General features: G+C 45.8%; 1 protein-coding gene across 1 annotated transcript in view; it reads right to left on the minus strand.

Annotated features, from left to right (window-relative positions):
- Window positions 1–11,206, minus strand: part of LOX (lysyl oxidase) — a 123,042-nt gene extending 111,836 nt beyond the window's left edge. The window contains exon 1 of the mRNA XM_069753509.1: window positions 10,343–11,206. Within this exon, the coding sequence (XP_069609610.1) occupies window positions 10,343–11,012 (670 nt within the window). The 5' untranslated portion in view covers window positions 11,013–11,206. The remainder of the gene's footprint in view (window positions 1–10,342) is intronic.
- Between the last annotated feature and the right edge of the window lie 3,728 nt (window positions 11,207–14,934).

Raw genomic sequence — 14,934 nt, forward strand, 5'->3', positions numbered from 1 at the left:
GGGGGGTCTCTGTAGATGCTTATCATAGAAGAGGTGTTAAGGCCCCGTCACACATAGCGAGATCGCTAGCGAGATCGCTGCTGAGTCACAAGTTTTGTGATGCAACAGCGATCTCAGTAGCGATCTCGCTATGTGTGACACGTAGCAGCGATCAGGCCCCTGCTGTGAGATCGCTGGTCGTGTCGGAATGGCCTGGACCATTTTTTGATCGTTGAGGTCCCGCTGACATCGCTGAATCGGTGTGTGTGACGCCGATTCAGCGATGTCTTCGCTGGTAACCAGGGTAAACATCGGGTTACTAAGCACAGGGCCGCGCTTAGTAACCCGATGTTTACCCTGGTTACCATCGTTAAAGTAAAAAAACAAACACTACATACTTACCTACCGCTGTCTGTCCCCGGCGCTGGGCTTCTCTGCTCTGGCTGTGAGCGGCGGGCAGCCGGAAAGCAGAGCGGTGACGTCACCGCTCTGCTTTCCGGCCGCTGTGCTCACAGCCAGAGCAGAGAAGCCCAGCGCCGGGGACAGACAGCGGTAGGTAAGTATGTAGTGTTTGTTTTTTTACTTTAACGATGGTAACCAGGGTAAACATCGGGTTACTAAGCGCGGCCCTGCGCTTAGTAACCCGATGTTTACTCTGGTTACCCGGGGACTTCGGCATCGTTGAAGACAGTTTCAACGATGCCGAAGTCTTTCCCCTGATCGTTGGTCGCTGGAGAGAGCTGTCTGTGTGACAGCTCTCCAGCGACCAAACAGCGACGCTGCAGCGATCCGGATCGTTGTCGGTATCGCTGCAGCGTCGCTTAAGTGTGACGGTACCTTTAGTATAGACATGTTATCAGGATTGCATCTTTGATCATCTATCCACACCAGGATGTGTTGAGCAGCTGTCCCTAATTTATAACTAACCAGCTCCCATAATCCCGCTGTCCTCTCCCTGCACTGTGGCCTATAAATTTAGATTCATTCTTAGGGGTGCACGCAAGTGTGGGGTCGCACGTATTCAGCAAAGCATCGCATTAGCTAAGCATCAAGTTATTGCAGTTATTCCATGGCAGTTAGTCAGGGCAGGAGTCAGGTAACCCACACTCTGCTCTCCCTTCTATCCATATGCTTTATTCCTATCCTCCTATGTTCCCTTGCAATCCACTTACACCGACCAATCCCCCCTCCATCACAACTCATATACATCAGCCCCTCTATACTTCACTCTCCCATGTACAGCTCCTATGCACTTCTCACCTTCCTGAAAAACCTCAGACCATCTTGCCAAAACACACTGCACAAAACAACTTCTTACAATTCCAAAAACTTCTTACTTTTTATCTTCCTACTCCTACTGATTTCAGGAGACATCGCCCCCAACTCCGGTCCATCATCCCACAACCTCAACTGCTACCCTATCTCACATCAAAACCATTCTAACCTTATTAATATTACTTGCACTCCCTCATCTCCTTCTTTTAATTGTGCCCTTTGGAATCCATGGTCTGTATGTAACAAGCTTCCTTTCCTGCACAACTACCTTCTGAACAACTCTCTAAATCTTTTGGCCCTCACTGAAACCTGGATCCAGGATTCTGACACGGTCTCCCCTGCTGCCATTTCCCATGGTGGCCTACAATTCTCCCATTCCCTGAGACCCACAAACAGACCTGGTGGTGGAGTCGGCATACTCCTCTCCCCACAATGCACCTTCCAGGTCATCCCACCATCTCCATCACTCTCATTCCCTTCTTTTGAGGTCCACACCATCAGGCTCTTCCGTCCCCTCTCCCTCAGAATAGCGGTCATATACTGGCCCCCAGGCTCACCCACCCACTTCCTGGACCATTTCTCTGCCTGGCTGCCGCTCTTCATGTCCTCAGAACTCTCAACCCTTATCCTGGGAGACTTCAACATCCCCATAAACAACCCCACTTCTACATCTGCATCCCAGCTTCTATCACTAACAACTTCGCTTGGCCTCTCACAGCTCTCAACCTCTGAGACACATAAGGAAAGTAACATCCTTGACCTGGTATTTGTCCGGCTGTGTTCAATCTCCTACTTAAATAACTCACCGCTTTCCCTCTCTGACCACAACATTCTCTCCTTCATGCTCACAAATCCTCGCTCACCCCAGCACCCTCCTACCTACCATTCAGTCAGAAATCTACAAGCCATTAACCCTCATACACTTTCAGACTCCTTACACTCATCACTGTCCCCAATCTCCTCTTTTTCCTGTCCTGATCTGGTGGTACATCACTACAATGACACTCTTAGAAGCATCCTAGACTCCCCTTACCCTCAGAACCTCAAAAAACAGAGTAAAACAGCCCTGGCTCACATCACAAACCCGATATCTCCAGCGATGCTCTAGGAGTGCTGAACGGTTATGGAGGAAAACTCGCACACCAGAAGACTTCATACATTTCAAATTTATGTTAAAAACCTATAACTCTGCCCTTCACATGGCCAAACAGACCTACTAAACCACTCTGATCTCCTCACTATCCAACAACCCCAATAAACTTTTTGACACCTTTCGCTCCCAAAAGCACAAGCCCCTATCACAGACATTTGTGCTGATGACCTGGCCTCCCACTTTATAGAGAAAATAGACAATATCCGTCAGGAAATCCGCTCCCAATCACCAAGTTCAGTGACTCCCATCCCTCCCTGCATCTCCCCTGGCTCACTCTCCGCATTTGATCCCATCACAGAAGAAGTCTCCAGGCTCTTCTCTTCTTCTCATCCGACTACATGCTCTACCGACCCCATTCCCTCTCATCTCTTCCAGTCTCTCTCTTCAGTCGTCACTGCTCACCTAACTACAATCTTTAATATTTCACTCTCCTCTGGCATTTTCCTGTCCTCCTTCAAACACTATCATTACTCCGTTACTAAAGAAACCCACCCTCGACCCATCCTGCACAAACAACTACAGACTGGTCTCCAATCTCCCCTTCATCTCTAAACTCTTGGAGAGCCTAGTCTACTCCCTCCTTACCAGTTACCTCTCCATTCACTCCCTCCTAGACCCTTCACAGTCTGGCTTCTGCCCCCTACACTCGACAGAAACTGCACTTATCAAAGTGACCAACGACCTTCTGACAGCAAAATGTAATGGTGACCACTCTCTACTCATTCTTATCGATCTTTCTGAAGCTTTCGACACTGTTGACCACCCTCTCTTACTCTCTAGGCTCCAGTCACTTGGCATTAAGGACACTGCTCTCTCCTGGTTCTCCTCCTATCTTTATGACCGTTCCTTCAGTGTTCTGTTCTCTGGCTCCACTTCATCTCCTCTTCCTCTCACTGTTGGGGTACCTCAGGGCTCAGTCCTTGGCCCCCTTCTCTTCTCCCTCTACACAGCCCCAATTGGACAGACCATCAGTAGATTTGGCTTGCAGTACCATCTTTATGCCGACGACACAAAACTATATACGTCATCCCCTGGCCTTACTCCTGCTGTACTGCAGAACACCACTGACTGTCCGTCCGCAGTCTCTGACATCATGTCCGCTCTCTATCTGAAACTCAATCTCTCCAAAACTGAACTTCTTCTGCTCCCACCATCTACTAACCTCCCTAAACCTGACGTTTCCCTCTCCGTGGGTGGCACCATAATAACACCCCGGCAGCAGGCGCGCTGTCTGGGTGTTATGTTTGACTCCGATCTCTCCTTCACCTCCCATATACAATCTCTTGCCCGCTCGTGCTGCTTACACCTAAAGAACATCTCTAGAATCTGCCCTTTCTCACCATAGAAACAACAAAAACCCTGTCGCCCTGATCCACTCCCGCCTGGACTACTGCAACGCTCTAATAATTGGCCTCCCCCTCACTCGACTTTCCCCTCTCCCGTCTATCCTTAATGCAGCAGCCAGGGTCGTCTATCTAGCTAATCGTTACTCAAACGCGTCCGCTCTTCACCAGTCATTACACTGGCTGCCCATTCATTACAGGATACAATTCAAAGTAGTTGTTCTCACCCACAAAGCTCTTCACAGTGTAGCACCCCCTTACATCTCCTCCCTCATTTCTGTCTATCGGCCTAACCGACCTCTTCACTCTGCAAATGACTTTCGACTAACCTCTGCACTAATCTGTACCTTCCACTCCCGACTACAAGACTTCTCCTGTGCTGCACCAATCCTCTGGAATGCTCCACCCCAAGAAATTAGGACCATCCACAATTTGCATAGTTTTAGGCGCTCCCTCAAAACACATTTGTTCAGAGCGGCCTATCATGTTCCCTAATCAGTTATTTTGTGTGTAGCCCATTCACTACTTCCATCTATCCCCCACTCCCTGAAGATGGCTGGACCATTATTGTAAATACATCATTGTAAATACACACCTGTACTTTGTATTTCCCCCACCTCATTGTAGATTGTAAGCTCTCACGAGCAGGGTTGTCTTGTGTTACTTTAATTATTGTATTGTTAACATTGTTACTTATGACTGTTGTGTTTGAAGCTGTTAAACTGTAAAGCGCTGCGGAATATGTTGGCGCTATATAAATAAAGATTATTATTATTATTATAATGAGGCAGCAGAATTTATCTGTGTTTTGTCTGGCCTCTGTTCAGTGTTGCCCTTCTTTTCAGAGGTGAACAAAACTGTGGCCGACTGCCCTTTTATGCACACTTAGAAAGGCATACACCAGCAGATCATAGACCAGATGGCAACCACAGTGTCTCCATCTGCCTAATTATAGGGATTCTTCCGCTGGGAGTTCTGCCTGAATGACGTATTTTGGAGATTTACATGGAGACCGCGATGTAAGCGCTCAGCTTAGAGCACAGGATAAATGTAAGCCAAATGCAATGTTTGTAAGGCAGGAAGATGAGGAAAAAAATCGACCAGAAAGTCCCAGTACAATGATTATGAATAAAGAATACTTTATTAGAACCTGGTGATATGGGGGTAACATAACAATGATAAAACAATAAAAAAAAAATGAAAGGAGAATAAAAACAGGAACGCACACCCTAGAAGGATATGGACAATTGTCCTAGAAGGAGAGCCAACAGGGCTAGTATAGTGAAGTCATTCATAATATAAAGTGCATAACAATAAGCACAAAGTGACTAGCCATATTTATCAAGTATAGACATGTATATGGAGAAATAGGTAAAGTGCAAGTGCAGTAGGTGATATCACAGCTGAAAAATAGTAATACACAAAGTACATATGCAAATAGATTTGTAATCTGTAAGTACATAGAAATGGATGTAGTGTTTAAGTAGAGGAAGACAGGAGGCAGTGCTCCTGGTATGGTATAAGCCTAGTTTGGTAAATCACCTAACATTGTAAGCCATATGGTAATAGTGTGTAAAAACAAATGACTTACACAATCAAAAGGAGCTCATTCATCCTAATGGCATCCACCCTGGTGCGCGTTTCGGCTTCCGCCTTCATCAGAGGGTGTTTGTAGGGCAGAATGAACAAATCAACAGCAGGTTATAGAGTGACCGCAGATTTGTAACCCAAGGCTGGACAACCCCTTTATCAGATGTCAAGGTGTCCCCTTAGTGTTTCAGCTCTTAGTGTTTCAGCTTTCATCTCACAGGCAGCTAGAGTTGTTGCAATACAGCAGAGCTGTGAGAACTGCAGCAAATATCTTTGTAAGTAGATATTTTACTTCTACTGTACTGTATTATTTATATATCTCCCACTGGTAACACCCCCTTTAATTAAAAACAAGCTCTGAAGGCAAATTTCCATGCAGGTCAGTGTCCAGCTCATAGACCTTAATAGCCCATTTGCATATAACAAAAAAGATAGATTTTTCGGAAAAAGAACATCGGATTGCAAATATCAAGAAATCAGCTATGACCTACAGTATGTGTCCAAATCAATGGTTTAGGAGGGTTGATCCTACTGATAGATTCCCATTAATTCTGGTTGAGGGTTTCTCAACCTTAATTTTTATATTCAGTAAGCCAAATGCATGCTGAGTCAGGTCAAAGTCAGCCACTGAAGAATATCCCATTACTTTATCTTAAAGGGAACCTGTCACCAGGTTTGGCCGATATAACATACGGCCATCACCTTTCAGGGCTGATATACAGTATTCTATAATGCTGTATATCTGCCCTCAACCCAACCTGCAAGAGAAGAAAAATAACTTTAATTATACTCACCTGTGGGGCGGTCTGGCCCTATGGGTGTCACTCTTCTTGGTCCGGCGCCCCCCTTCTTCATGCAATGCCACCCTCCTGCTTGCTTCCTGTGGATGATGCGTCTCCTTGGCATCCCGATCCTGCTTAGGCGCACTTCTCTGCCCTGTTGAGGGCAGAGCAAAGTACTGCAGTGCGCAAGTGCCGGAAAAAGGTCACAGAGCACATGTAGTGCTTTGCTCTGCCCTCGACAGAGCAGAGAAGTACGCCTGCGCAGGAGCAATGTGCTGAGAAGACTGTGTGGAAGATGAAGGGACGCGTCATCCACACGAAGTAAGCAGGACAGGATCATAAGAAAACGGGAGGCGACGGACCAAGAAGAGCAATGCCCATCGGACCGGACTGCCCTGCAGGTGAGTATAATAAAAGTTATTTTTCTTCTCTTGTAGGTCGGTTTGGGAGCAGATATACAGCATTGTAGAATGATGTATATAAGCCCTGAAAGGTGATGGCCGTATCTTATATCGGCCAAAACTGCTGACAGGTTCACTTTAAGAAACTGGTTGGTTACTTTTGTGGTATGTTGTGGTTATTATCCATCTGTATAGTGAAGCATCATCCAATTAGTTTTGTAGTTTTTGATTGAATCCGAGCAGAATGTATAGCTTTATATTTTTTACAATTCATCCTGCGCTTTCAAATATAGCCTAGTAAAGGCTTATCTGGGCTTTACGTTCTCTCTGTTCTTGAGTGTTATCAGTGCTTTGCTTCCTGAGTTAAACCCTCTGTATTTTTATTATTGAGGTTTCTATTGATTGTGGATTTTAACAATCTTACACCAAGTGTTCTTGAATTGGTTAGATGCTGATTGGGATTTCTTTACAATCTTCGCTCTTCCAGGCACTTTAGCATTGCTGAGCTTGCATTCCTTTTCCCCAGATTGTTGAGTTGACCAGTTCTTAAGTTTCTACTATCTCTAGCTGAAAACTAGTGATATTAGAATGATAGCCTCATTCACTTGCATTGACCCCTCTTGGACCTTATATTTAGAGCACCCATGAACAGCTATGGGGTACTCGGTACCGGGTCCTTTGGTTCTCGATGGGGATGTCACGGTGGCCCGACCCGGCCCGTGGCCCTTCGAGGGGCGTCCAATGAAATGAAGAGTTTCTATGAGAATAGTGTTCATGACGCCACCTGTGGTATTCGGTCAGGGTGACCAACGCTGCTTAGGGGTCCACTGGGGTGATGTTATGGCAGCTAGATGGTATACCTTCCCACAGGTGAAGTATGGCCCCAGGGCTTCCCAGAGTGTAGATGGTGGGTGGTGGATGATGTAAGGCGCAGTAAATAACGAGGACACAAGGTTGCAGTCTCTTTACCTTTACTGAAGGCTTCAGCCTCCACAGTCCAGGGCACCAGATCACAGGGCAGGCAGAGTCCGGACGGTCCAAAGGCAAATCCAGAGTTCCCCTTATCCAGGTGGAATTCAATAGCCTTCCTCTAGCGCCTGTGTATTGTAGTCCCTCCCTTCTCAGCTTCTCGGTGAGGTCTTCACAACTATTGTAGATGTAATGTCTCTTTCTTTCTGTCCCCCTGATGGATAGGATAGGACAAACCCGTATGACTGATTGCCTGAGGCTTTTTACAGGGACTCTATCACACCCCGGCTCCCACAAGTTGCCACTGTGACTCCTGGGTATAAGGTCGGGCAGCCAACATGGAATTAACTGTCCTGCCAGTCTCTGAAGTAAAGCATAGAGATCCTTACTCCCTCGGTGTTCTGGCTACAGGCTTCTGCTCCTCAGAAAGGAGGCAGCCTTTTACAGGGCAGAACTCCTTCTGGTTTCCTCTCCTTTGCTATGACTTCATTTCTCACTCACTACAAGACAATTCCCTTCTGATGTCTCTTTCTTAGGATGCTGCCGCACATGGGGCAGGCGCAGCACCGCGGACCCTCGTCCTCCGCCGACCTCAGTCTGCATCTGGCTCCCTCTCACTCCAGCCAACTTCTCCCTTGTTCTGCTACTTTCTATCCAGACTACCAGTTTTACCTAGTTGTGAGGAGTGCCCTAATAGATAAAAGCATGGCTCTCCCTGGCGGCCTGGAGTGTGAAGTGTGTTGTGTGGTTTGTGATACCTGGTAAGGTGATCTCCTTTATTGCCTTCAGACGTAACATCACTCCCCCTGGTGGAAGAATGACATTACTGCAACAACCAGGACCCTGGGGCGCTGCACACCCATACAAGTCTATGAGTGCGTGTGAAGCATCGGACTGCATCGGCAATGGAGAAATTACTTTCTCCATCTTCTCCGTACCTGTGCTGCGATTCTCTCATGCAAGAGAATGATACTTGGCTCACGCTAGCATCAGAGACGGAGCCGAGAGTCATTTGTATATAGCATCCAATTCTCTCTTGCATGAGAGAAGCATCATATGGTACTCACCAATGTGAGCGAGCCCTTGAAGGAATGCCAGCAGGATTTCACCCCCAAACTACTTATATATACGTAGCTCTTTCAAAGACAAAACCAGCAAAAACCTTTACAGGGCCAGTCCATGTCTCCATTATCGAGAAATCAGTGTTTGAATCAAAATGCAAATGAGCTGAAGAACTATGTGTAGATATTAAGTCTCCGTCAATCCTGCTCTATTCCAGGCCTAGCACCTCCTCTTCCTGCCTCACTGACAGTTGTCAGGCAAGCAGTAGTAGGCAGCGCTGGCCAAGAACTAGAGCTGTAGTGACAGAGGCTTCATATACTAATAGCTCTTCATTTAAATATCAAGTCAAACGCTGATTTCTTAGGAGCGGGGGAATGGACTGACAATGGAAAGGTATTGCTGGACTTGAAAGTGCTACTTACATATAAATAGTTTGAAGTGTGAAATCCTGCTGACAGATTACCTACCAAATGGAATCCATTCCACATCCTTTATCACTTTAATTTGACATCCACTGAACCAATACTGATGACCTATCCCAAGCATGCGAGGTTAGGTATAGCTTTAGGTTAGCTTTAAAGGAGTCGTACAGTTGGAACAAGTTGAGCCAATGAATAGACGATCATTTTTAAAGTGGTGGGGCCTGAGTGTTTGGTCCCCCACCGATAGCTTGACCGATGCACTTTTACCTCTATTAGAATGTTTGTCTGCTCCATTCATTACCTATAGGGCTGCGGAAAAAAGCTAAATACATCTCTCCACCAGTCCCATAGAGAATGAAAAGAGTGGCAGTAGACCATGCACACTGCTGCTCCATTCTAATGGCCTCATTATGGCATACTATTTTTGTTCTACATCAGATCAACATATCAAGCAGTATAATTCATTTGGTAAGACATTGCTGATAAGTTACTGATATCCATAGATAGTGGTCATGATTATTCTCTGGGAAAAAGGCCAAAAAAAAGTTGGAAAAACACTTAGAAATGTACATGGTCAAAAATGCAAACAAGCAGGAATTCTGCACAGATTCTCATTAAAGGTAAAAACAGATAGTGATATGGTCGTCCAAGGGTGACTATGACTATACGTTTCCCTACATGCTGCTCCTTATTGTCATCATGTCCATCCTTACCGTACCCATGCCTGGAGATCATCTTTGTAGCAGATTGTTGATAACAAAGTCTAGGAATTCAGATTGCTTCAGTTGATACGGAGTTGAAAGGGAAAATATATTTGTTTTCTATTTTTAGGTTAATGCGTGACATAGATATATATATATCTCCGCCTTGTTGTTCACTTGCCAGACTCGATACTCTGGATTTATGTTCCTTCAGTGTTTTCCATTTAGTCTCCAGAACTATATATATCCTTACTCAGACTTGATAACTTGCAGATACGTTTTATTGACTGTTCATGAGTGTGTAAAAGAAGTATGTAGGACGCTGTACACATGCGGTACTGCCACTAAATCTCATTGTAATATTAGACTCTGTCCATTGTGTATATTTTATGCATTAAGTAGCCATTTACCATCTACGTAACAATTGTATAAATTAGCCGCGTCTGACACATTTAGATAGTCTGCCTTCAGAGACAATTGTGGTATATTGGAGCCCCCTTGAGGCTCTTTTATGTCTCGAAACTAGGTCAAATTTTATTAGTCAAAAAGGCAATATTCCTGGGTATTTCCATGCATAGTGTTGATATATTTTTACATATACATATTTTCATATAAATGATGCCATATTATTTATTGACATTCATCCATGCATTTCTAGATCTTACCATACTGATGGTTCCGGGTACCATAACCAGGTCGTTGTCTGTCAGATGACCTTGGCCTGTCGTAGGTGTCATAGTAGTTGTAATAGGGATTGTCATCATTGTACTTGTAAGGGTTATAGGGATCATCTCCTTGCATCATGTCCAGTCTGGCCCTGTTTGCAGTTGCATTAACTCTTTGTGATGGTTGTGGACTTGATGGCTGTGCAGGAGTATGCCTCATATCAGTAGCACTCTCTTGTCTGTTTCTTTGTCTAGGAGAAGCATCCTCTCCTTGACTTCTTGGTCTGCCAGCCTGGAACCAGTGACGACCAGCAGTCCCACTTGCCTGATTTGAGCCTGTGGTTTGTGGAACTTCAGTCTGAGGGTTTTCATGTCTGGAAGCTTGTGGTCTCCCTGAAGCTCCTGGAGATGTATTATTTCTAGTGCTTAATAGCAGCAAGGGGCTGTGTGATGAATTAGATGTAGAAGTTCTTCTCCTTGATGGCTGATACTCCGAGCCCTGGCTCAATAGACTGTACACTCTTCCATTGTTCTGCCACTGAACTCTTTGCCTCCATAAAGGGTTAGGACCTCCAGCTATCCTCTGATGTTGGCAGGTGCCTTGCAAAACACAATATAATAGGAGACCAACAAGATGCAGTAAAAATAAATTCACTTTAGAGGAGTCCATCTTCCAAATAAAAATGTAAAGTATTGAGATTTCAATGAAAAAGTCATACAAATCTCAGAAGTATGAGAAAAAGTCAAAAGCTCAGAATAGAAGCAATTATTATCAATGAAAGGGCAGCAGCTTGTCTGTCTTTTAGGCAAAGGAGAGGAGTGAGCCACTTCTCATATTTCTATAGTTTTGCTGGTGCTTGTACTGGTGAACAGAGGGGAGGAGTGATGGGAGTTTTTAAAGTTTCTGGCACGTTTTATAAAAGTTATACAAGGTTTATTGGCCGACTGCCTCCTCTGTTATTTGTTCATATAATGCGATTTAGAACGAGGGGCTTAGCATATCTTCAAGACCTTCCTATCCAAACAATGAACAGAAACACTCACAGATGGAGTGTAAACTAACACAAAAATAAAGACTCTGCTCATGAAGATTTTCTGTTAAATCTCAGCTGTAATTTAAACCAGAAATATATAGAAATAAGGCTACATTATTGAGTATTGAGCACCAATCATATAGAATTTCAATATTTCTGAGATGGTAATGGACATAAAATCATTATTAGTGAGTAGTTTACAGGCCATGATGTCAAACATTTTGAGGTTTCAGTAATTTGGAAATAATTTAGCTTTTATGTTTTTGCTTTTTTTTATAGTCATTCATCCTTTACTTTAAAATAGTGGAGTGACAGTGATATACATTTTTTTTTAGCCATGGATGATAATGAAATTATAATTGGAGGCTCAATCACCTTCCAGTGCCACCACCGATTCAAAGCAGGTGAGACCGGAAGTCTGTATTGGCTATAGAAGAAATGTCTGTATTATTTGGCAATCACAGGACTGCTGCAGTCAATCACAGACTGCAGCAGTCCTGTGATTTCCAATCTTTGCAAACATTGTTTGAGCAGCCAGTTCAGACCTCCAGAGCAGCCTGCGCTGTATCCACAGTGGCACTGAATGGTGATTATGGCTCTGACCAGTAGCATAGCTACTGGGATGGCAGAGGGGGCCATTGCCCCGGGACCCGTCACATGAAGGGGCCCACTGAGAGTCGCTGTTGCTTTTTGATGAGGCAGAACACAGCACAGGAGGAGAGCAGGAAAATGGCTGCTCCCCTGCCTGACGGACATTCTGCACGCTGTTAGCACAGACTCCCTACTGCACTGTACGGTGCAGGGTTTACTGACCTGAGGAGCTTCTTCCGGATTGCAGTTTGGTGCACGCTCGGATTGGCTCAGGCATGCTGGGTCCTAGTGCCGACCGTGCATTTCTCTCAGACACTTCTTGGTCCTGCCTCACTGACTGCAGACTTGGTAAGTGGCATGTCATGGTCACTGGGGGGGTGAATGTGAGGATGGGGGTATTGTGGGGGAGAGGGACAGGGTACTGGGGGCTGAATGTGAGAGGATGGGGTATTGTGAGGGCTGAGGTGGATGAGGGGCGACAGGGAACTGATTATTATATTGTTTTGTTAGGAGATTATATGCACTCTATTACATGTAATAGTTGCTGTCTGGGGGACTGGAGATGGGAGGTCGGGGGCTTTTGATACTTACCAGCTGGGTCTTTTACGAGTGTTAGTATAACAAGCCCCCATATAATAACCATGAGCTGCACATTGAAAGGGAATCTGTCACCCCCGGGACGTATATGACCTATTAATATGGGCACACAGGTAATAGAAATGTTACTCTAGTCCTACCTGTCTCCCTCAATTTAATAGTCTTGATGCTGAGAAATGTTATATTCTGTCTTTATGGTAATGATTTCTTCCAGGCTCCGAGCGTGGGGTCACTGGAAGAAATCCCTGCCTTATAATACTACCCCTACCTTCTCATGCACATCGGTTATGGCCCCAGAATCCTGCGCCCTGCACTCCCTCAGAAATACATACCTCATCCTCCCTTCTGTGGGTACTGCATTCAGGGATCTTCGCTCCAGTGACCTCTGGTGTGGATGCCGAAAAGGTGCTATCCTCACTTCCCCCCTGCACAGTCATCACCATGTACACATGGTTCCTAGCGATGACTGTTCAGGGAGGCAGGGCTGCCACTAGAAATTTCGGGGCCCCATACTGGCAAAATTTTCGGGGCCCCCTTGAAACTCCACCCAGGCTCCACCCCAGCCCCGCCTCCAGGCTCCACCCCACGAACTGTCCACAGTACCACCGCTCTCTCTTGGAAAATCTCCACTTCTCACCTATCACACATTGACAGTTCCCATCACCAGATCACACATATAGCCGGCAGCTTTTGTTTTGGCCAAAAGATTTTTTAAGCCGCCACCACAACAAGGTAGACACTTTTGGCCGGGCCCTAATCTACTGTAACCTACTAAATATTTGTTAAAATATGCAATACAATTTAGGTATATTTTTATTTATTTTTAAATTTTTAAAATGACCTATAATACTACATACAAGGAACAAATACCACAGCAATATGACCAGATGACATATTACCACCACAGTGATCGAATAATATAAAATACAAGGAACAAATACCGCTACACCATGACCAGACCGCATATTACCACCAATGACTGAATACTACAATACTGATCAGTAATAAAAAAAAAAAACACAATACTATCACCATCAGTGCCATTATACACAGGAGATCTGTAATTAGTAAGCAGTGTCTGTGTACAGGTAATACAGTGATCACCGGTGACATTACACACAGGAGCTCTGTATATAATGTATAGGTAATACAGTGATCACTGGTGACATTGTACACAGGACCTCTGTATATAGTATACAGTGTATAGTGTCAGTGTATAGGTAACACTGACTCACCAGTGACATCTCTAGGTGAAGTCCTTCATCTTTCATCCAGCACAGACCGCCATCACTTCATCCAGCCAGGACTCGTCTCTGCAGGAAATAAAACAGTTATCTCGAGTTCCGCTTGTAGAACACATTACTTAATTTTCCCAACTTCTACATTACACCACATGAAGAAGGCAACATAGTATCACTCTACACAGTAACAGGACCGCCCCCCCATTTAAAACAGTATACTCAAAAAATAAAATAAATACATCACTGCAATAATAATATCCCTTAATTAGCCCCTATGGTAATATTCGCCATCCTAGCCCCCGTGTGTCTCATTCCAGGCTCCAGCCATATGTTCTCCCATCCTGCCCTCATGAGTATCCATTCTGCCCCATATGATCTCCCCATCCTGCCCCATCTGTCTCCATCGTATCCATCCTGCCCCATCTGTCTCCAATCTTGCCCCATCTGTCTCCATTCTGCCCCATCTGTTTCCAATCCTGCCCCATTTATGTCCAGCACTCTGCCCCATCTGTGTCCAGCACTCTGCCCCATCTCTGTCCAGCACTCTGCCCCATCTCTGTCCAGCACTCTGCCCCATCTCTGTCCAGCACTCTGCCCCATCTCTGTCCAACACTCTGCCCCATCTCTGTCCAACACTCTGCCCCATCTCTGTCCAATCCTGCCCCATCTCTGTCCAGCACTCTGCCCCATCTCTGTCCAGCACTCTGCCCCATCTCTGTCCAGCACTCTGCCCCATCTCTGTCCAGCACTCTGCCCCATCTCTGTCCAGCACTCTGCCCCATCTCTGTCCAGCACTCTGCCCCGTGTCCAGCTTTCTGCCCCCCCGTGTCCAGCTTTCTGCCCCCCCCTGTGTCCAGCTTTCTGCCCCCCCGTGTCCAGCTTTCTGCCCCCCCTCCGTGTCCAGCTTTCTGCCCCCCCCTGTGTCCAGCTTTCTGCCCCCCGTGTCCAGCTTTCTGCCCCCTCTGTGTCCAGATTTCTGCCCCCCCGTGTCCAGCTTTACTGTCCCCTCTGTGTCCAGCTTTACTGCCCCCTCTGTGTCCAGCCTTCTGCCCCCCCCTGTGTCCAGCTTTACTTCCCCCGTGTCCAGCCTTCTGCCCCCCCGTGTCCAGCTTTACTGCCCCCTCTGTGT

Source organism: Ranitomeya imitator, chromosome 1 (assembly GCF_032444005.1).
Source record: "Ranitomeya imitator isolate aRanImi1 chromosome 1, aRanImi1.pri, whole genome shotgun sequence".
Lineage (NCBI taxonomy): Eukaryota > Metazoa > Chordata > Amphibia > Anura > Dendrobatidae > Ranitomeya > Ranitomeya imitator.